This window comes from Boleophthalmus pectinirostris, unplaced genomic scaffold (assembly GCF_026225935.1).
Source record: "Boleophthalmus pectinirostris isolate CB_2022bp ecotype Guang Dong unplaced genomic scaffold, ASM2622593v1 HiC_scaffold_11, whole genome shotgun sequence".
NCBI lineage: Eukaryota > Metazoa > Chordata > Actinopteri > Gobiiformes > Gobiidae > Boleophthalmus > Boleophthalmus pectinirostris.
In genome coordinates, this window is record NW_026570994.1 from 23,063,965 (window position 1) to 23,086,015 (window position 22,051).

Sequence of the window (22,051 nt, forward strand, 5' to 3'; positions counted from 1 at the left end):
GGAATATTTAAAGTGTTTTGTTCGCGTTACATTTCACCTTTGACCTGATTATAAACATAAGTCCTTGTGTTGTTGTTGTTAGCATCTGTGCTACAGGAGTCCACACCGGTGACTTACAGACTCAGATTTATTTACAGATTTTTAACGATTATGTAAAATATATCATCATCAACATAAGGCTAATTATCATAACCAGTTATAGTACAGTTACTATCAAATAATATTTGCTACTGAGCTCAAGTGGAGGGTCAGGAGAGTGGAGCAAGGTGAAAACTGTGGCACAGTAAAAGTCTGGAGTCTGGACCTAACATTGGGGTGACCAGACGTTCCTACTGACTCGGGACAGTTCCAATTTTGATCCCTGTGTCTCCTGTCCCTGCAGATTTATACAAAACCATTGATATGTCCCAGGTGTCTCTATGTTTGACCAATCAATTGATCTAAACTAAGTCTAAACCAGGACTATCACAATTTTTGACTAATCAGATCCTCGCCAACAGTAAACAAAGCATAAATTGTTGTTTGTTTGGCCAAAATACAGAAAATCATGTTTGCGAATGAGGATGAAGCAAAAAAAACTGCAGCAACAGAAACCTCTCAGATCATGACTGACGCGAGAATCCACACAATTACATGCTCTTTTCACAATTTTATTTAAACTGTCCCAGTTTAGAATTTTGAAAATCCTCTCACCGTACCCAACATCTCATTTATAGTTTGAAGTTCTTGTGATATGAAGGATTAAACGTTAAATAATGCACAGAGTCTGGTGTTTTCAAAGGACAGATGACACAAAAAATTGGCAAAATGACGTGTTTATTTGCTGTTTAGCTGTGATTTACTGACCGGTTTGTTCACGTGATGCTAAACCAAAGACACAGTTACACTATGGTGAACGAAAAAGTGTAAACTGCTTTGTCAGATTAATACATTTGTCTAATTATGACTTGGTTTTGTGGATATTCCCCGTGTTCAATATTTTTCATAGTTTTACATCATAAGTGGCAGTTTGTGGGGAAATTTCTGCTTATGTCATCAACAAGAAAACACTTAAAACCTCCATTTAACTAAATAAAGGTGTTTTCATTTATTTATTTCTAATCAGAACTAAATTAGATGAGTTTTGGCCTTTGTTTATGTTATGATTGCTCGGAAACAGTTATGGAATTACTCTCTGCCCACGTCCAACCAGAAAAGTAAAATAATAAACTTCACCAAAAGTAAAAAGAAAGTGATAAAATTTTCAGTAAAATCTTCAAATTAATCACGTTGACGATGTTTTCATAAACGAGTCTAACCTGTCATATGCACTTTAAGTTAATTTAATAAAGATTGGTGAGAGAAAAACAAGTCGTCTAAGCTTTTGTCAAACTGTTTTGGATATAACAAATATAATACGTTTTTTTTAAGTGTCTAATATCTGCCTATTGTTATTATTAAAGTATTTCTCTTTTTGTGCATCTGTGTAAACTGTATCTGACTCCTTCTCTCTCTTTTTAGCGTCATGTTGCGGTTGCCGACTCTGGGCCGAGCTCTGGCCGGAGCCGCCACGAGCAGCCGGACCCCGAGCAGCTCCGGTGAGTCTGTCCCATAAACTCAGAGACTTACACCTCTGTATTCTAAAATCTAAACTCACTCTGGTGTAAAACAGTGTAACTTAAACCTGTGTCTTGTGTGTGTGTTCAGTGCGGGCGTCTGTGCGGTCGGCCAGTTCTCTGGTCGAGGTGTTTGTGGACGGGAAACCTGTGGAGGTGGCGCCTGGGAACCACAGTGCTGCAGGTGACGGTTTCCTCCTCATTATAAAACACATTTCAAACCAACAAAATCCTGTATAAAGGAAGAATAAAGTCTGAGTGCACTTGTCTGATGCACCTGAACCTTCACACATGCAAAAACACTAGAATAAGTACACAGTATATTAGTGTGTAAAGCAGAAGTGTCATTTTGATCCTCATAATTCTTCATGTTTGTTTTTAGGCGTGTGAAAAAGCAGGAGTCCAGATTCCTCGGTTCTGTTACCACGAGCGTCTGTCTGTGGCCGGAAACTGCCGCATGTGTTTGGTGGAGATCGAGAAGGCGCCAAAGGTAAACGCACAACTGTACAAACGCACAACTGTACAAACGCACAACTGTACAAACGCACAACTGTACAAACGCACAACTGTACAAACGCACAACTGTACAAACGCACAACTGTACAAACACAACGCAACAACTGTACAAACACACAACTGTACAAACGCACAACTGTACAACACAACTGCACAAACTGTACAAACGCACAACTGTACAAACACACAACTGTACAAACACACAACTGTACACAACTGTACAAACACACACACTTGTTCAACCACATATTTGTACAAACTACACATATTGTGTATTTGAGTTTTCAGTATATTTGAGTGAAATGTGTCGTTGTGTTGTGTGTTTTTGTTTGTGTGTAGCCTGTGGCGGCCTGTGCGATGCCGGTGATGAAGGGATGGAACATTCTCACAAACTCAGATAAAACACGTAAAGCCCGGTACGAATACAACTCTCAAATAAAAAACAAAAACATTTTGATTCTGAAATATTAACACTGTGTTATTTTCAGCGAGGGGGTGATGGAGTTTCTCTTGGCCAATCATCCTCTGGACTGTCCCATCTGTGACCAGGGAGGAGAGTGTGACCTGCAGGTACGACAAAACACGACATGACACAACACAACACGACACGTGTTTCTGCATCTCCTGCATGTACCGCAGCCAGGATCGGCCATATATCTGTTCCAGTTTCTGTATCGACTGATGTCGATACTCAGTTCCAATATCCAATACCTGTATCAGAATTATGGCTCCAACTGAATATGTTTTTGTGGTCAACTAGTCAATGATTATTTCTGCTGATCACTGAGAATTTTAAAACACATTATTGTCCAAATAAATGCAGAAATTTTGAAAATACTGAAGTCTAAAACCGACCTGTGTGAAGTTGGTCCCATCAAACGCAAATCTACACAAAAACTACGTCAGTCGTTTGTGCCTTTTTGTTGATTACATTACGTCAGTTCTGGCCGGAAATGACGTAAAGTAATCATAAAAATAAGTAAATAATAACTTTAAAAATATTAACCCATAAAGTAAAATATTAACAGCACAAACAAAACAAAGAATTTATGTAATAGTTTGTAATTTTTTAGCCTGAAGAACGGAGAATATAACAAGTAAAATGCAGATTTAAAAAGTGAATTTGACAGATTCATTCATAAATTTGTTTGATTCTGATACTTTAAACTTTAAATTTTGCCACATAAAGCTCTGGTCTTTAGTTTTTATTTGCCTAATTATCCGTTGTTGTATAGATATATTTTTAATGTTTAGTTTGTGAGTTTTGTGGTGTTTTTCAGGACCAGTCGATGCAGTTTGGTTTATAGTGTTTTATTTTGATACAGTTTGTTTAAGTGTTTTTTGTTTTGGTGTTTCAGGATCAGCCGATGATCTTATTTTGTTTTGTTGTAGTTTGTTTGATCGTGTTTTGTTTCTGTGTTTTTCAGGACCAGTCGATGCAGTTTGGTTCAGACCGAAGTCGATTCACTGAAGGGAAAAGAGCCGTCGAAGATAAAAACATCGGACCTCTCATCAAAACCATCATGACCAGATGTATCCAGTGCACGCGCTGTGTCCGGTCAGAACCAGGACCTGGACTGGACCAGGACTAGACCAGGACTAAACCAGGACTAAACCAGGACTAAACCAGGAGTAACCAGGAGTAGACCAGGAGTAGACCAGGAGTAGACCAGGAGTAGACCAGGACTAGACCAGGACTAGACCAGGACTAGACCAGGACTAGACCAGGACTAGACCAGGACTAGACCAGGACTAGACAAAAACTAGGACCGAACCAGGACTAGACCAGGATTGAACCGAGACTAGGACCAGGATCAAATCAAGGGACTAAACCGGGACCTACAGAGCTGGAGTTGTGTTTTGTTTCATTCACATGTTTGAGTAACTCTTTATTATTTGTCTGTCTACATCTTCAAACGCTCTGTTCCACCTTGTGATGTCATGAAGTGGTAGTTTTCAAGTGAACAGCTCCTTTTTCCCTTTAGTTCAGTCGAGATCAGGCAACTCCAGCGCTGAAATGATCCAGATGATTCTAGTGAAGGTGTGTGGAGTTTAAAAACACATTGGAGCACTTCTTCCCATATTACCACATGATGACATCACGAGGTGGAACAGAGTGTTTTTTTCTGTTTAAGAGAAGAACTCAGTGTAAATGTGCAGTTTGGTTTGTGTGTTAAACATGTGAGAATGAATCAAAACACGACTCCAGGTCTGTTTGTGTTTGTGACGTGGAAACGACATTGGAACAGAGGGGAGAGCAGAGGATTATGGGACATTTAAAGCTCCATTGTGTAACTTTTCTGGTGGAAGATCCATCAAACGCTTCGTCCTGAATATTTCACAGTTTGGCATTAAACCTTTCTGTCTTCATGGAGAACAAACCAGACCCGCTCACAGTCAGAATGTCTGGATTTCTAGATGTTTTTGAGCGATAAAACCACCTGTAACTGAATAAATGTAAAGTGGAGCCGTTTAAAGTCACACTGTGGAACATTCCAGACAGATTCAGATTAGATTTAGATTTATTCTCATTGTACAAACACAACGAAACTTCGATAAAGCAAATCTGTAGCAGTAAAAATGAATAAACATCGACACATTCTCACGTCTACACCAATAAAAAAAAAAGAGCAGTGAGATTTTCATAGAAACAACCAAAAAGTTACACGGTGCAGCTTTAAATTCAGTTTTCGTCAGAATAAAACCTGAGTATTGTGTTTTCCCCTTCCAGTTTTGCCAGTGAGATCGCCGGCGTGGAGGACCTGGGCACCACGGGCCGCGGGAACAACCTCCAGATCGGAACCTACGTGGAGAAAATGTTCATGTCTGAATTATCGGGAAACGTCATCGATGTTTGTCCTGTGGGCGCGCTCACCTCCAAACCCTACGCCTTCACCGCGCGGCCCTGGGAGACCCGGTACTGACCCACACGTCCTCCCCGTGTGTCAATATGTTTGTGGAATTGTGTCCCAGTGAAACAAATGCAGATAGAACTTTAAACTTGGAAGACTGCAGTTCAACACTTCAGTTTATTCTCGTTTTTAATACTTTGTGCTTTTATTTTGAAGGAAAACGGAGTCGATCGACGTTCTGGACGCCGTGGGCTCAAACATCATCGTGAGCACCAGAGCTGGAGAGGTGATGAGGGTCATGCCACGACTCAACGAAGAAATCAACGAGGAGTGGATCTCAGACAAGACCAGGTACAGGACTGATTAATTCACTTTCTGGCCCTTTTCTCTGTAACTGCTTGCTGTCAGACTCCTCATTTTGGTCTTAAAATGTTCATATTATCCCGCTCTACGTGAGCCGTTTGTTTTGTTTTGTTTTGTTGTGAGTTTGTCTGTAGATTAATCCCTATTCTTAATACAAAACTCTCTTAATACAAATAAAAAAATTTTTTTTTCTTTCCCACTCTCTTTGGGTGGGTCAATCAGACCCAAAAATTACATTTTCAAATAAATTCTGGCCAGGCGAGAAAATTAATTTTTGGGTCTGATTGACCTGCCCCAAGAGAGCGGGAAGGAAAAAAAAAATCTTTGGGTCAATGTGACCCCGAGGAGAGTGTGAGGGTTAAAAAGTGGACCAAGGTGCGCAGAGCATCAATCTGTCTTCACAAATGTTTGGACCTTACACAAACTATGGGAGTTAAATGTGTTTCCATGTTGTTTCAGGTTTGCGTACGACGGTTTGAAGAGGCAGCGTTTGACCCAGCCAATGGTCAAGGACGAGTCTGGGCAGCTGAGTCCGACCACGTGGGAGGACGCGCTCACCAGAGTCGCAGGAGCTGTAAGTCTCTCACAACTACTCTGTTTCTGTCGGTCTGTTTTGTCCTGTTTTTGTGTTCTGCAGCTGTGTTTGACCCGGTGTTGTGTTTTGACCCGGTGTTGTGTTTTGACCCGGTGTTGTGTTGTGTGTTTTTCAGCTGCAGGGCGTTCAGAGTGGGCAGGTGGCCGCTGTGGTCGGGGGGATGGTCGACGCTGAAGCTCTGGTTTCCCTCAGAGATCTGCTCCATCGGCTGGACTCAGAGAACCTGTGCACGGAGGAGCTGTTCCCCACGGCAGGAGCAGGGTGAGGCTGAGCTCTGACTGCACGTTCTCCCCGTGTCACTGTGGCAGAGTGGTTAACCCGTCTCTTTTCTCTCTCTGTAGGACTGACCTGCGTTCAAACTACCTCCTGAACAGCACCATCGCCGGGATCGAGGAGAGCGACGTCCTCCTGCTCGTGGGGACAAACCCCAGATACGAGGCTCCACTTTTCAACGCCAGAATTAGAAAGAGGTAAGAAGGAGCAGAGGAGGAGAGTGAGTTTAAAGAGTATGATCGAGGTTAATCTTCTCGTTTGTCTCTCGTTTCAGCTGGCTTCATAACGAGCTGCAGGTGGCGCTGGTCGGACACGGTGTGGACCTGAGTTATTCGTACGATCATTTGGGGGCGGAGACTGCGGTGCTGAAGGAGCTGGCCAACGGGACGCACCCGTTCTCTCAGGTCAGAGCACACGCCGCCGTCAGTCACACCTTTGGAGCTTTTTCACATTTATAACGTTTAGAATCATCCATGCATGTTTGAGTAATCTAGAGATCTCGCCATGGCCCTTTTCAAACCCTCCTTACAGCTCCGCCCATAAGCCTACGTCACCCATGCTCTCACGTGACAATTCCCCATAAATATATAAAAACATGACACCACCAGAGTGTGGAGTGAATGAAAAATGCAGTCTGAAGCTTTTTGAAGTGTGTATGTTCATGTGGGTCCCTCATCTTTAAAGTCGCACTATGTAACTTTTCTGGTTGGTGGTTCACGAACTGTTCTTTTGTATTTAGATGGGCCTTTCTTCATGTTGTCGTCTTCTTTCAGGTCCTCAGTTTATCGGCTTTTTTCAAGTCTTCGGGTTGTTGTCTTTCTTCAGGTTCTCATGTCGTTGTCGTCTTCTTTCAGGTTCTCATGTTGTTGTTGTCGTTGTCTTCTTTCAGGTCATCGTGTTGTTGTCGTTTTCTTTCAGGTCCTCAAGTTGTCGTCGTCGTCGTCTTCTTTCAGGTCATCGTGTTGTTGTCGTTTTCTTTCAGGTCCTCAAGTTGTGTCGTCGTCGTCTTCTTTCAGGTCATCGTGTTGTTTTTCGTCTTCTTTCAGGTCCTCATGTCATTGTCGTCTTCTTTCAGGTCCTCTCCTCAGCGAAGCGTCCCATGGTCGTCGTCGGCAGCTCAGCTCTGCAGAGGGAGGACGGGGCGGCCATTTTGAGCACCGTGTCGACCATCGCTCAGAACGCCAGAGCGAGCAGCGGCGTGGACGAAGGCTGGAAGGTGCTCAACGTACTGCACAGGTAACAAGAGTACTACAATACAACAAAGTACTGCACAGGTAACAAGAGTACTACTATACTACGAGTACTACAATACAACAAAGTACTGCACGGGTAACAAGGGTACTACTGTACTACGAGACATGTACTACAACTTTTTCTAACTGTGTTCCCTCATCATTCTTTGTACTAGTCGTATTTTGATTCCTGCATATAAACCCGATCAATAGTCTGTCTGTGTCTGAGCTCTGACCTCTGTGGATCGTTCTTTTCTAACTGTGACATTTTAAATCTTAATATTGATCTAAAACCTTTTCACAAAAGAAACCACATGAAAACCATAATGGGTTTCTTTTAAATCTGATTATTTCTGTGGTATTTCGGGTTTCGTTTTGACGGCGTTGTGTGTGTGTGTGTGTGCGTGTGTTTTTCTCGTCAGGGTGGCGAGTCAGGTGGCGGCTCTGGACCTGGGGTACAGACCCGGCGTAGATCTGATCCGTCAGAACCCTCCTCAAGTCCTGTTCCTGTTGGGAGCAGACGGAGGCTGCGTGACCAGAGCAGACCTGCCCAAGAACTGCCTCGTCATATACCAGGGTAACACGAACACTATCACATTTAATAGTCAAACTTTCTTTATTCCCTTGTGTCCTTATGTCTGTGCGATCCCTCTGTTTTCCAGGTCACCACGGCGACGTCGGAGCTCCCATGGCCGACATCATCCTCCCCGGCGCCGCGTACACGGAGAAGAACGCCACCTACGTGAACACGGAGGGGCGGAGTCAGCACACCAAGGTGGCGGTCACTCCTCCGGGGATGGCGCGCGAGGACTGGAGAATCATCAGAGCCGTGTCCGAGGTCTGTGCACACGTGTGATTATGGAAAATATGTGTAAACGCTCACAATTATTATTTTTATTCAAATTCAAAATATTCAACACTATAAAATGTGCATTTATAAGAGATACTTGAGAGACTCTCTGAACGTTTAAAGACCTATTCACACGGGATAAGTTCAACCTGGGGACGTGTGGTCATTTACCGCTCCACCTCTGTGTTACTTGCAGCACATTTACACGAGATCAGCAAAGTCCTTAAGTTCCTCTGTTTTACTGACACTGACACAGAGACTGAAAGAGAAAAGAACGTGGAAAGAAAAGAAAGAAAAGGCGCAATTACAACAATACAGACCATGTTCAGACTGCAGGGTTTAACGCTCAATTTGAATTTTTTTGTGAAATCTGATTTTTTTTTTTGTGTGAGGTCGTTCACATTTCCAGTTAAATGTGACTTGTGTGTGATTTCCAGTGTGAACATTAAACGCCCCAAAACTGTCCCGCATGAGCACTGGAGGACAGGATGATGTCCGTAGTCTAAACGCTGGGCTTGGTCCAGTTGTTGGTAAAATGTTCAGGTTACACGTCCCCGGCCGCTTCGTTTATTTGAGTCTTTAGTCTCCTTGTATTTTCTCGCAGGCTCTGTACTTTTCGTTGACGTTATAGTCAGGACGTCTATAGCCGCGCTCGGACATTTTTTCGGCAATCATTTCAAAAACCGCCTGGTTCTGATGAAACTCCTCCAGTTTGTCCTGAACACATCGATCCCCCAAATATAAATAAAGTCTGTAACGTCACTTTCCCTCCACGAGACTCTGATCCTGACGTGTCGGTGCATGAACGAGACCTGGACGTTCAGACTCAAGTCACATGTCCAAAGATCAGATCTGTGTCAGTTTCAGGAGCACAGATCCAAGTGTCCTGGGTCACATTTGAAAAAATCGGATCTGTGTGGTTCATTAAAAGATCAGATACAGGAACATAGGGGCCAAAAAATCAGATTTGGGTCACTTCAGGCTGCAGACTGAACAGAGACTTAGACAACCTATAAACCATAAACCATTATCCATTTATTGTTGGTACAATGGTAAAAGGAATTTATTTTATCAAATTTTACTCATTCAGGACGATAAAAGTAATTCAGAAACTCCTTGGCGAGCGACTTGGAAGGGGGTTGAGAGTGTATAGAGTTTAAAAACACAGTGGAGCATTTTCTGTATTACCACATGACATCACAGGGTGGATCAGAGTGTTTGTTTTCCGTCTGAGAGAAGCGCTCACATGTGTGTCTGTTGTCGTCGTGCAGTTGGCCGGAGTCCCTCTGCCCTACGACACTCTGGACGAGGTCAGGACCCGACTCTCCGAAGTCTCTCCGAACCTCGTCCGCTACGACGACGTGGAAGAAGCAAACTACTTCAGACAGGCCAACGAGCTCGCACAGGTGAGACCGCACCTGCCCACAGACGCACCTGCCCACAGACGCACCTGCCCACAGACGCACCTGCCCACAGACGCACCTGCCCACAGACGCACCTGCCCACAGACGCACCTGCCCACACACTGTCAGAAAGCAGATTTATTCACTCCCTGGTTCAGTCTTGGCTCAGTCCTTGTTTAACCAGGAGGCACATCTGAATCCTCGGGTGTTTTTGGTTCAGATTTCTGTAATTTCTGGGTCTTTCCACATGAAACAAAAACTGTCAAAAATTCTGCCTCTTTTTTGTCAGGAGAAATAAACAAAAGACAAATTATTTTATTCACAGTTCAACCCCAAAGACATGAGGATTTTAAACCGTAAATTTAATCTGACAGGTTTGTGGAGCTGATCCCAAACAAAGAACGAGAAGGAGAAACATTTGTGGAGCAGAAGTTTGGAGATTTCTTTCTGGCACAGACGACGATTTAAACTGTTTTATTTTTTTGTTTTTCTCTCACAGACGGTGAAACAGGACTTGATCTCGGCTCCTCTGGTTCCTCCTCAGGTCTCAGTCAAAGATTTCTACATGACAGGTACAGCGCAAAACACAAGACGACTGAGACGAAAAACTGTTTGTTTTACTAAACCTGACTTGGTTTAACGGGACAGGATCTACGGAAGCCGAGAGGGTCACAACAAACGCAAACGCCGCAAAACAAATACAAATGCGACAACACAACAAAAAGCCACAACAAACCAAAAAAAGCCACAACGAAAATGACCTCGGGACTCAATTTTAATGCAAACGCCACAACACAAACGCAAATGCCACAAGCCCACAACACATTAAAAAGCCACAACACATTAAAAAGACACAACACATTAAACACAACACATTAAAAAGACACAACACATTAAAAAGACACAACACATTAAAAAGACACAACACATTAAAAAGCCACAACAGAAGTGACCGCGGGACTCTATTTTCCGATGGACCGATCAAGCGGCAAGTGAAGAAGAACAACTACAATGTGAAACGAATAATGATAAAACAATAAATTACTTTTACTTACGTTTCCAACTTCTCCGTTCCTTTACTTTTCACGTTGTAGTTCTTCTTCTTCACTTGCCGCTTGATCGGTCCTTCGGAAAATAGAGTCCCGCGGTCACTTCTGTTGGGGCTTTTTAATGTGTTGTGGCTTTTCTTTTTAATGTGTTGCGGCTTTTGCGTTTGTGTTGTAGCTTTTTGATGTGTTGTGGCTTTTTGATGTGTTGTGGCATTTGGGTTTGTGTTGTGGCGTTTGTATTTGTTGCGGCGTTTGCGTTTGTTGTGACCCTCTCGGCTTCCGTAAATATCTGTGTTTAAATATTTATAAAGAGTTTTTAGTGACAGTTTATGGAAAAAAGCTAAATAAAAGTCTAAATAAAGGAATTAAATTAAAAGATATTGTAATTTAATGAAGCGTTAAACCTTTTTATCTTCACGGAGACAAAACCAGACCAGTATTTTTGACTCTAAAACCACCTGAAATTGAATAAATGACCCCCAGTTGAAAAGTTACACAGTGCAGCTTTTAATATTTGAATGGTCCGTGTTTAATCTTCGTGTTTTTTTTTTCTTCCCGCAGACTCGATCTCTCGTGCTTCCCAGACCATGGCCAAATGTGTGAAAGCCGTGACCGAGGGAGCAGCCGCCGTGGAAGAACCATCCGTTTGTTAGAGACGAGTTTTAAAATACACACTTCATGTACTTTGAATGCGCGATACTCGCGGTACTGCAATCCCACGCAGTACAAAATCCCACACAGTACTGCAAACGCTCCTCCGCGATCCTGTGTTCCTGGTGTGTATAATTTAAATGTTGCGTATATTTACTGCCGGGAGCTGCTTTGTTGAATAGACGATTATAAATATGAATAAAATGTTATGTCTTTACACCGGTCTGTTGTGATTCTTTCATAAAAAATACAAGTTTAAAGGCCTTTATCACATTATTTTCTATTTTGTTATTGTTTTTTTGTGTTTTGTTTCATTCACACTTGTTTAACACACAAACCCTGCACATTTAGACTGAGAAACTACCACTTTATGACATCACAAGGAGGAACAGAGCATTTGGAGCTATAATCAAGAGTTAATCAAATATGTGTATTAAACAAAAAACACTCCAGCTGTGTTTTTTTGAAAAGGAAACAACATTAAAACGTATTAAAGCTGAGAAGAATTTATTTTGAGTGATACAGGGATTTTTAAATTGAAATGAACAAAATATACAGTGTAAAACTCGAATTTGCGTCATATTGGCTTTTAAACTACATTTCCCATGATGCCAGCGAAGAAACCGGAAGTCAGTACGTGTTCGTTTTTTGTGACACCCCCGGAAGCTCGCGGCGAATATCTCCAAAAAAAAGCCCGAAGTGGCGGTTTTCTCTTCCCAAGTGCTGCTAAATCAGGTCAGTATCAAACCACGACATCAAATCTGACACGCGGTTTATTTAGTTTAGTGGCACAAGTGAGAAAAGTGGCGATTAAAGTCGAGTTCGTGGCTCTGTTTTGGTGTTAGCTTCAGGCTAAAGTGGCTGCTACTCCACATAACGACCACAAAACTCCGGATTTACTCAACAAAAACCGCTTAAATCATCTTAAATTACTCTTTTTTAAATATTTGAGATATGTTTACCAATTAAACTGCAAATCTCTCTTTCCAGTGTTGTAGAAAATGACTAAAATGAAGATGATGTTGTGTTTTTTGCGAATGTAAACAGAGACTTTGCAGACAGATTCACCTGACATTTCTGTTTATGAGTTTCTAGTTTTAAAACATGAAATAAAATGCTTTGATTTGCTTTGTTTTTCCTCTGATTCACCTTTTCTCACGTAAACAGGCCGCATCTATGTCAACAAAAGGGAGGTGTGTCCAGAGTGTCTCATTTAAACTTGTTATAAGAGTTCACTGTCAGAGAATCTATCGTGTATTTACATTTTTTTAAATTTTTATAGTGAGTATGTGATTCAAGCAGCGTCTTTCAGAATCAAGATCAGAATTTATTTGTCATTTCAGTATAAAAAAATACACAGAAACGAAACACTGCACTCAGGTCCAGGTCAACAGCAGCACAGATAATAATACGAATAAATAGTTAAAATATTGTGTGTCAAATACAGTCTTTAAAAAAACAGTCTTTAGGAAAATTATATGTTCACACGAGGGCTGTAGTTTGTCTTAGTCGACTAATGCTGTTTTTAAATGAAGAGGGTTTATATGACAACAGAAAGGAGAAGACGGAGTTGAAGATGATTAAATATTAGGGTTATACTGAGACTTCAACCTGGACTTAAACCTGGACTTGGTTTTGGACTAGAGCAGAACCAAACCAAGGCTGCGTTCACACTTGTCCCTGTTGAGTCCTGGTTGGAATCCAGTTTAGTTTGGATTCAGACTCGGTTTGAATAAAAATAATAATAATTATCATGCATCAATTTTATACGGCGCTTTTCTGGACACTCAGAGACGATTTACAGATCTTTATTTATTCTCTCCACACTCAGTGATGGTAAAGCCACTACTGTAGCCACAGCTGCTCTGGGGCAGATTGATGGAAGTGAGGCTGCCAATCTGCACTATCGACCCCTGACACAATGACAGTTTTTTCTCTGGCGCTCCCCTGTGGCTCCTGATTTTCCCAGTGTCTCCCATCCAAGAATTAACCAGACCAGGCCTCTGAGCTTCTGAGATCTGACGGGATCAGACTTTGACAAGCCGGTGTAGTTTGGTCCTTTTTTAGTCTAGTTCTGGTCTAGTCCAGTTACTTTCATATTAGTCCCAGTTTAGTCCCAGTTTTGATGTGTTCTAGGACCAAACCCAAATCAAAGACGATCTGATCTGGAAATCTGGAAATTATCACTGGTGCTACAACCTGGTACAAACATCTCTCCTGTTCAGGTTCATGAAAAAGTTGTGTGCTGTCCCTGTCTCATTAAATAAATAAATAAATAAATCTTGCGCCAGTATCAGTGATATTGATACCTGATATCAGCGCAGATATTGGACATTTAGATTGACTGGATATCGGTTCCAAGTTCTCCGTTCGTTTATAAAATTGGTACACGATGATTTACTGAACAATACTGGCCCAAAAAAAACTCATTATATTTTTCTAAGTTGTTATGTATTAAAAAAATAAATAAGAGAAAAACACATTTGGATTCTGTTTTTACCGTTCACTGTTTGTCTCTGACGTAGTATCGGTTGATCTTGGACATCGACAGAAGCCAAAGTATCGACATCGGTATCAGAACAGAGTGCATCCCTACTTCATTATGTCTTATCTCACAGTTAAAAGGCTCTGGGTGTAAATTCCTGTCGTAAACTCTTGTTTTGACTTGTTCTTGCTCGTGTCCTGTAGCACCATGCTGCCCCTGTCCTCCTCCGGCTCTAACGGCTCTCTGGGCTCTCGTGACGCGGCGAGGCACACGGCGGGGGCCAAGCGTTACAAGTATCTGAGGAGGCTCCTTCACTTCAGGCAGATGGACTTTGAGTTCGCCCTGTGGCAGATGTTCTACCTGTTCACGTCTCCTCAGCGGGTCTACAGAAACTTCCACTACAGGAAACAGACCAAGGACCAGTGGGCGCGCGACGACCCCGCCTTCCTCGTGCTGCTCAGCGTGTGGCTCTGCGGTGAGCGCCGCAAACTCACACCACACTCGGTGAAACCATCACGCTATTTAAAGTGTGATACTGATACTTTACAGTCACATGGGGGGGGGGGGGGTAATAAGAATTGATCGTGACAAACTACAACTGATGTCCAGTCCCAGACGTGTTTCTGTTGTCAATGACTGCTCAAATAAAATAATAATAATAAAATGAGGATTATGAGAGATAAAGATTTGATCCAAATGTGTTTCTGTGGTTTAAACTGATGCCACTGCAGAAAACCACAGGGTCCTTGGGACATTTTCAGACTGACAAAGGGTCCCCAGCCCCTGGTTTGAGAAACTCTGATTTAAGGAAACTTTAGGAAGAAGTTTCTGAAGTCGTTTTTTTTTTTTCTGAAATTTCAGTTTGTTAAATTAACCTGAATCACTCAGTACAAGGTGTGGACTGGAAGACACGTGTCTCTCTAGTGTCCTCATAGGTCCTCATGTGTCCTGATATGTCCTCTTGTGTCTCTAGTGTCCACAGTGTCCTCACATGTCCTCATGTGTCTTCATGTGTCCTCATGCGTCCTCATATGTCTCTAGTGACCACAGTGTCTTCATATGTCCTCATGTGTGTCTCTAGTGTCCACAGTGTCCTCATATGTCCTCTTGTGTGTCTCTAGTGTCCACAGTGTCCTCATATGTCCTCTTGTGTGTCTCTAGTGTCCACAGTGTCTTCATATGTCCTCTTGTGTGTCTCTAGTGTCCACAGTGTCTTCATATGTCCTCTTGTGTGTCTCTAGTGTCCACAGTGTCCTCATATGTCCTCTTGTGTGTCTCTAGTGTCCACAGTGTCTTCATATGTCCTCTTGTGTGTCTCTAGTGTCCACAGTGTCTTCATATGTCCTCATGTGTGTCTCTAGTGTCCACAGTGTCTTCATATGTCCTCTTGTGTGTCTCTAGTGTCCACAGTGTCTTCATATGTCCTCTTGTGTGTCTCTAGTGTCCACAGTGTCTTCATATGTCCTCTTGTGTGTCTCTAGTGTCCACAGTGTCTTCATATGTCCTCTTGTGTGTCTCTAGTGTCCACAGTGTCTTCATATGTCCTCTTGTGTGTCTCTAGTGTCCACAGTGTCCTCATATGTCCTCTTGTGTGTCTCTAGTGTCCACAGTGTCCTCATATGTCCTCTTGTGTGTCTCTAGTGTCCACATTGGGCTTCGGTCTGGTTCTGGACATGGGTTTTGTGGAGACTCTGAAGTTGCTGCTGTGGGTCGTGTTTGTCGACTGTATCGGAGTCGGACTCCTCATATCTACACTCATGTGGTGAGTACAAGTACTACGAGTACTACTACTGCTACTACTGCTACTTTTTAGAATTGCCACTTAAAGATGCGCTGTGTAACTTTTTAGAATGTTCCACAGTGTGACATTTAACAGCTCTATAGCTCAAAAATCCCTAGAAAAACACTGACCTTCTGACTGTGAGCGGGGTCGCCTCTCCACAGATCTGACCTCCACCAGAAAAGTGACACAGTGCAGCTTTAAACATTCCCTCCTCCCTGTTTAAACCTCGATGACGCTTCTGTTTCCAGGTTCGTCACAAATAAGTACCTCCTGAAGCAGCCGAGTCGGGACTTTGACGTGGAGTGGGGCTACGCGTTCGACGTGCACCTGAACGCCTTCTACCCACTTTTAGTCATCCTCCATTTTCTACAGCTCCTCTTCATCAACCGTGAGCAGCTCCGTCTTTATGTTTGTGGTGTAAAACTCCGATTTGACACCAAACTGACCTTTTTACACTACAATATTTTACTCTGTTTTACACTATTCTATTTTACAGTACTATATTTTACTCTGCTCTATTTTACACTAAACTGACTCTGAGCTTTAAATCATGTTCTAACGTCGTTTCCTCGTTACACACCGACCTGGAGTTGTGTTTTGTTTCATTCACATGTTTGAATAACTCTATTATTCGTCTGTTTACATCTACAAAGCTCAAAACGCTCTGCTCCACCTTGTGATGTCATGAAGTGGTAGTTTCCAAGTGAACAGCTCCTATTATGTTTAATTTGGTAAAGCTTGACACACTTATTTTACCATTTTTATTTGATATTATGATACGCTGTGAGCTCCTGCATCTAAATAATTTCCCTTGTGGATCAGTGGAGCACTTCCTGTATCACCACATGACATCACAAGGTGGAACAGAGAACTAAATGTGCAGTTATTTGTGTGTTAAACATGTGAATGAAACAAAACACAACTCCAGGTCTGTTTGTGACGAGGAAACAACGTTAGAACTCAGAAAATATCGTAATATGACTAAATTTGAAAAGTTTGTGGAGTCGATCTCAAACAAATAACGAGAAGGAGAAACTTTTGCGGATCAGAAGTTTGGAGATTTCTTTAAAAACCGTGAATCTCGTTGTGTGTGTTTTTTCAGATCTGGTGGTGATAAACTCGGACTGGTTCGTGGGATACTTCACGGGGAACACGCTGTGGCTCATAGCCATCGGATATTATCTTTACATCACCTTTTTAGGATACAACGGTGAGACTTTATCACACGATTAAAACGCCAGCAGGTTTTCACGTTTGTCTCGTTCTCACTTGGTTTTTTAGTGTTAAATATTTATCACAGTTTTACATCAGTTTGTGGAGGAAACGTTAAAAGAAAAGCACAAAAACACAGACAGAATCAACAGGAAAACTCTAAAACACCTAAAATACAGAAACAGTTTAGGCACAAGGAAGGACTTTAAACTTTCATTCCACTAAATAAAGCTGAATTATTCTTCTCAGAACTGTTATTTTTGAATTACCTCTGCGCATTGATACTCTGCTGTGACATCAAGCTGGGGGTGTTCTACGTTTATATTTGTGACTAAATGTCCAGCAATTACTGTGTTGACGCGAAGAACACATTAGCAAACACTGTCAAAAAGTTTAAGGTTGGGACTTGATCCTGTCACCTGTTGGAGTTCAGATAAGTCGGTTCTTTCTGGTCAGATTGTGTTAAAACAAGACAAGAAGAGCAGTGCCTACAGTTAGCATCAACCCCCATGACATCAGCTGCAAAGTATAAACAAAACAGCCTGAAGTGTCCCGCTGTAGGTTTGTGGAACTTCTGCGTAATGTTTTTCTGTGTAAATGTGTGTGTAAATGTGTGTCATATTCTCCAGCAGTTTCATAAATCTGCTCCATCACCAAATCTTCAACCAACAAACTCCACAAAGGAAAAACATTCTAACATGAACAATTTATCCACAACGATCAAGAGAAGAAAGAACAAAACTTAAAGAAAACAACGACGACGCATTAGTCACACAACAAACTCAACTCATGTTCTGATCATGAAGAAAACAGAAGGAACTTGTTCACTCAGGCTCAATCTACAATTAAAATTAAAAATCAGTTTCATGATGTGGATATTTGCACAGACAGAGATTTGTGCAGTTGAAATGTGACACATCTCTAGGACCATAACATTAGTTTTGTATCAGCTCTATGTTTCTTCATTTCTAAGATTTTTCTCAAAATGAAATTCTAAATCAGGAGAGTCAAACTCAAATTCACAGAGGCTGAAATTAAAAACTGGGACTAAGTCTTGGACCAAACTAAATATTGAAAAATGTCAACCACATCTTTGAGATCTGTAATGTTAAACCTTTTCTTATTCAAATAAAAGTTTAATAATAGTTTTGCTTAAACACTGAATCTAGAACAAAAAGAATATAAATAATAACAATATTTTAAATAAATATTGTCTTTATAGTCGATCTGTGCGCGGCGGCAGCTCTAATACAGATTTGATATGATCTCTAATTATATCATAGGCCTAATTTGGCCCCCGGGCCTGAGTTTGACATGTCTGGTTTAAGTCAAGTCATTTTTATTTTCATACCACATTTAAAGGGATGGTTTAGAGTCATTTCAACCTCAGGTCCTTTGCTCCATGACCTCTACATTACATCTGGAGTCACCTGCTGCCGGAGAATAGTTTGGGTGTAAATGACGACCAATTTGGCAGAAATGGGGATAAAATCTGATGCAATTTAATAATGTGGGAACATAGGGCCTTATTTTGGAAAAAAAACAGGCACGATCCCAGTTCTCTAATGCGTCAAAGAATGTTTATCCTTTGTGGAGTTTGTTGCTTGAAGATTTGGTGATGGGGCAGATTTATGAAACTGCTGGAGAATACGACACACATTTACACACACATTTACACACACACTTACACACACACTTACACACACATTTACACACACATTTACACTGAAAAACATTAACTAGAAGTTCCACAAACCTACAAGACAGCACTTCTGGCCAAAAAGGAAAAAAAAGAAGTCACATTTTCAGTATGACCTTAAACATACTGGTGTTTAGTTGAAGTTTGTAGTTTTAACTTGTCAAATTCACGTTTAACATTTGTCCTAAAGATCTTCTCTCTCTCTCTTCTCTCTTCCCCAGCGCTGCCTTTCCTGAGGAACACCGTTGTTCTCCTGTATCCGTTCGCTCTCCTCGTCCTGGTCTATGTCCTCTCCGTGTCTCTCGGCTGGAACTTCACACGAGGACTCTGCGACTTCTACAAATTCCGAGTGCGATAAAAAACAAAAAACACGTCTTCGGTTTGGGTTTCCGAAATGCTCCTCACTGCTCTGGACTGGACAGAACCTGCCGCCGCCGCCGCTGCTGTGGAGGATTCTGTCGTTTTTGTACATTTCTTTGTAAATACGATGGAGACGGTTGTAAAATATTAAACGTGAGAGTGACTTTGACTCAGTTGTGTTGTAAAGGCTGACGCACTTTGAATAAACCCTTTTATTTACAAGAAATCTTAACGCAATGTCATTTTAACACAAAACAGGGACGCAATAAAACCACATTTTAACTCGGTGAATGTTTTCTGAACTTTTATGAATGATCAGACGTGATTACTTTTACTTTTACTTGAGAAACTTTTCTAGCAGCCCACTTTAACTCCTACTTAAGTAATATTTTTATTATTTTATTAAATTGTACTCTTACTCAAGTAAAAGTTTGAAGTTTAAAAGTTTAAAGTGACAAAAGTTTTACAGACTTAGACAAACTTTACTGATCCACAAGGGAAATTATTTTTAACACATCACAATATTTTATAATAACAGAGTAAAAAATATAAATGGTAATAATAAATAAATTAATAAACAAAAACGCAAGAGACTGGTGTTAAATAAGGCATAATTATATAAATGTAAATGCAAAATAAAATAGAAAATAATGTGACAATATGAAATGATTTGAACATTTGTGTTTCTTGCAGCTCCTTCTGATCTGATTTTGTTTGTCTTATTTTTGTGTGTGTCCTTTGAAAATGTGAAAATACCAGATTTTGTGTATTATTATTTTATTTTTGTTTTGTCTATCACTTCATGTTTTAAATCAGATGTTACGTCCTGATAGTTTTTCTTTAAAAGGCCCAGATTACAGTATTTTCTGACCTTTGTTCTAATGTCGTTTCCTCCTCACAAACAGAAAGCACTCAAGAATTGCTGCTCCACTGTGTTTTTAAACTCCGCACATCTTCATTATATTCATTTAGCTCTGGAATTACCGATCTATTCATTGTTTAGTCACAATATAAACTTACCGGTCTGATCAGCTCATTAAAACAATGTTATTTACTGCTTTTAAATTTTTTTTTTTTTATAAAGAAATACAATTAATATTATGCAAAATTGAGTTTTCTCCACAGTATTTTCTGTTTCTCATGTGGCTTCATGGAAAAAATAATTGCTCAGCCCTGCTCAAATGTGTGTGAATGAAACAAAACACAAGTCCAGCTCTGTTTTTGAGGAGGGAACATTAGAACATGGTTTAAAGAGTCAATTTAGCATAATATAGGACCTTTAAGTTACTCTTACATGACTTTGTTATGTGGATGAGGGCCTATTTCAACTTGAAAATGTTGTCTTGGCTAAAATTTTCCACAGTATGGCATAAAACGTACCTCCATGGAGTTAAACAAACTTTACTGATCCACAAGGGAAATTATTTGGACACAGGAGCTCACACATCACAATATAATATAATAACAAAAAATATAAATGGTAATAATAAATTCTAAATAAGTAACAAAAGATAAAATACTGTAGCTTTAAAATAAATGTAAATGTGTGACTTTTTATTTTTACTGCTTTTATTATTATTATTATTATTATTATTATATTATTATTATTATTATTATTATTATTATTATTTATTATTATTATTATTATTATTATTATTTTTTTATTTATTTATTTATTTTTTATCAAACGTAACCCCCTGACGCACGACGCACGTGAAGAAGCGGGAGATAAGATTGCGTTGAACGATAGTGAAATTAAAAGTCGTTTTATTTCATTACTTTACGGTAATTTAATGATAACTATAGATTTATAACATTTCACCAACACCGCCTCTGTTTTCTCTGAGCGTGAGAAATGACTAACGTGAGAAATGACTTTTGTGTCGTTCTTAAGCTTTAATTTAGACATTTTAATGAAGCTAAAGTGGCTAAGTGTTCCGTTAGCTGGAGCTCGCGCCGCTCACGTGCGCTCCGGGATCAAAACAAGTGTCACGTGTTTCTTTTATTTATTTTATTTCGTACAGAAAAAAACAAAAAACAAAAACGTGGCAGAATGAAGAATCCACCGTCATTTCACTCAAACAGGTACGTTACATGTTTGGTGTTTTTGTTTTTAGCTGTTATTATTAAGTCCCACCAGAACTAAACCAGGTCTGAGTCAGGAGCGTTAGGATTATTTATTTATTTAATGTATTTATTTTGGGCAAGTAAAGATTTACATTCTTATACAATGGAACATTTAACATAAGTGAAATTATAATAGAAAAAATTTAAAATAAAATTGCCCAAAAAGGAGTGGGAAGAAAAAACAATTATTTAATCCTACCTCCTACTCTTCATAATCTAACACAAAGAGCTTTCTTTTGCATTTTTCAGACATTTTGAATTCAACTATATGAACTACTTACAAGTGCAGACAGAGAGTCAGTTTTAACTGTATATTTTGTATATATTTAGTTCAGGGGTTCTTAACCTTTTCAATCTCGTGGGGCGACTTTTTGTGAACAAAGTAACCTGGGGCCCTATCTCATATCAAATGCATTATATTGTACTGATTGTGGGGCCCCTAAGGAGGTGGTCCAGGCCTTAATTTGGGCACTGGCCCTAAGGTTAAGAATCACTTGTTTAGATTTTATAAAACATTGTATAAAAGACGGTCTACGTTGAGGAGCAGGAGCAGAAGAGGGTAAATACTCTGTCCCAGGTGTTCCTTTTTGACCAATCTGATCTTTGCCAACAGTAAAGAGAAACATAATGTGTAATGTGTTTTAGTAAAATACAGAAAAGCTGCTTAAAAATCACCAAACCACAAAGAAAATGTGACTGTACTGACTCACATTAGGGCAGAGTGCAGGACAGGTTTCCTTTACTGCACGCTCATTTCACAATTTTGTTATTACCAACCTCCACAAACAAGGGATGTCACAATTTTTTATTTTGAAAATCTGGCCACTCTAGGTTTACGTCATGAGTAGGATGAGCAGACGTCGCTGTTTACCCGAGGCCGCCCATGTCCAGTCCAGACAGTTCCTCTTGTGGCGGGCACTGCCTCATATCCTCATAGGAGCTAACTACAATGAAACTCCTCTGAAACTAACACACACACACACACGTTTACAGTTTGTGTTTGTAG

The 22,051-nt window shown here is 40.6% G+C and overlaps 2 protein-coding genes across 2 annotated transcripts in view; both read left to right on the top strand.

Annotated features, from left to right (window-relative positions):
* ndufs1 (NADH:ubiquinone oxidoreductase core subunit S1) overlaps window positions 1–11,596 on the top strand; it is a 12,101-nt gene extending 505 nt beyond the window's left edge. The window contains 19 exon segments of the mRNA XM_055165322.1: window positions 1,501–1,577; window positions 1,687–1,754; window positions 1,756–1,779; window positions 1,978–2,085; window positions 2,451–2,527; window positions 2,600–2,681; window positions 3,539–3,669; window positions 4,843–5,028; window positions 5,180–5,314; window positions 5,786–5,900; window positions 6,037–6,182; window positions 6,263–6,391; window positions 6,469–6,598; window positions 7,270–7,430; window positions 7,849–8,003; window positions 8,089–8,264; window positions 9,548–9,682; window positions 10,179–10,251; window positions 11,290–11,596. Of these exon segments, the coding sequence (XP_055021297.1) occupies window positions 1,505–1,577; window positions 1,687–1,754; window positions 1,756–1,779; window positions 1,978–2,085; window positions 2,451–2,527; window positions 2,600–2,681; window positions 3,539–3,669; window positions 4,843–5,028; window positions 5,180–5,314; window positions 5,786–5,900; window positions 6,037–6,182; window positions 6,263–6,391; window positions 6,469–6,598; window positions 7,270–7,430; window positions 7,849–8,003; window positions 8,089–8,264; window positions 9,548–9,682; window positions 10,179–10,251; window positions 11,290–11,381 (2,196 nt within the window). The 5' untranslated portion in view covers window positions 1,501–1,504 and the 3' untranslated portion in view covers window positions 11,382–11,596.
* A 406-nt stretch (window positions 11,597–12,002) lies between these two features.
* unc50 (unc-50 homolog (C. elegans)) lies at window positions 12,003–19,205 on the top strand. Its single transcript, XM_020931195.2, has 6 exons — window positions 12,003–12,114; window positions 14,068–14,339; window positions 15,506–15,626; window positions 15,896–16,035; window positions 16,750–16,857; window positions 18,780–19,205. The coding sequence occupies exons 2-6, from the start codon at window positions 14,072–14,074 to the stop codon at window positions 18,914–18,916; spliced, it is 774 nt and encodes a 257-aa protein (XP_020786854.1). The 5' UTR covers window positions 12,003–12,114; window positions 14,068–14,071; the 3' UTR covers window positions 18,917–19,205.
* The last annotated feature ends 2,846 nt before the right edge of the window (window positions 19,206–22,051 follow it).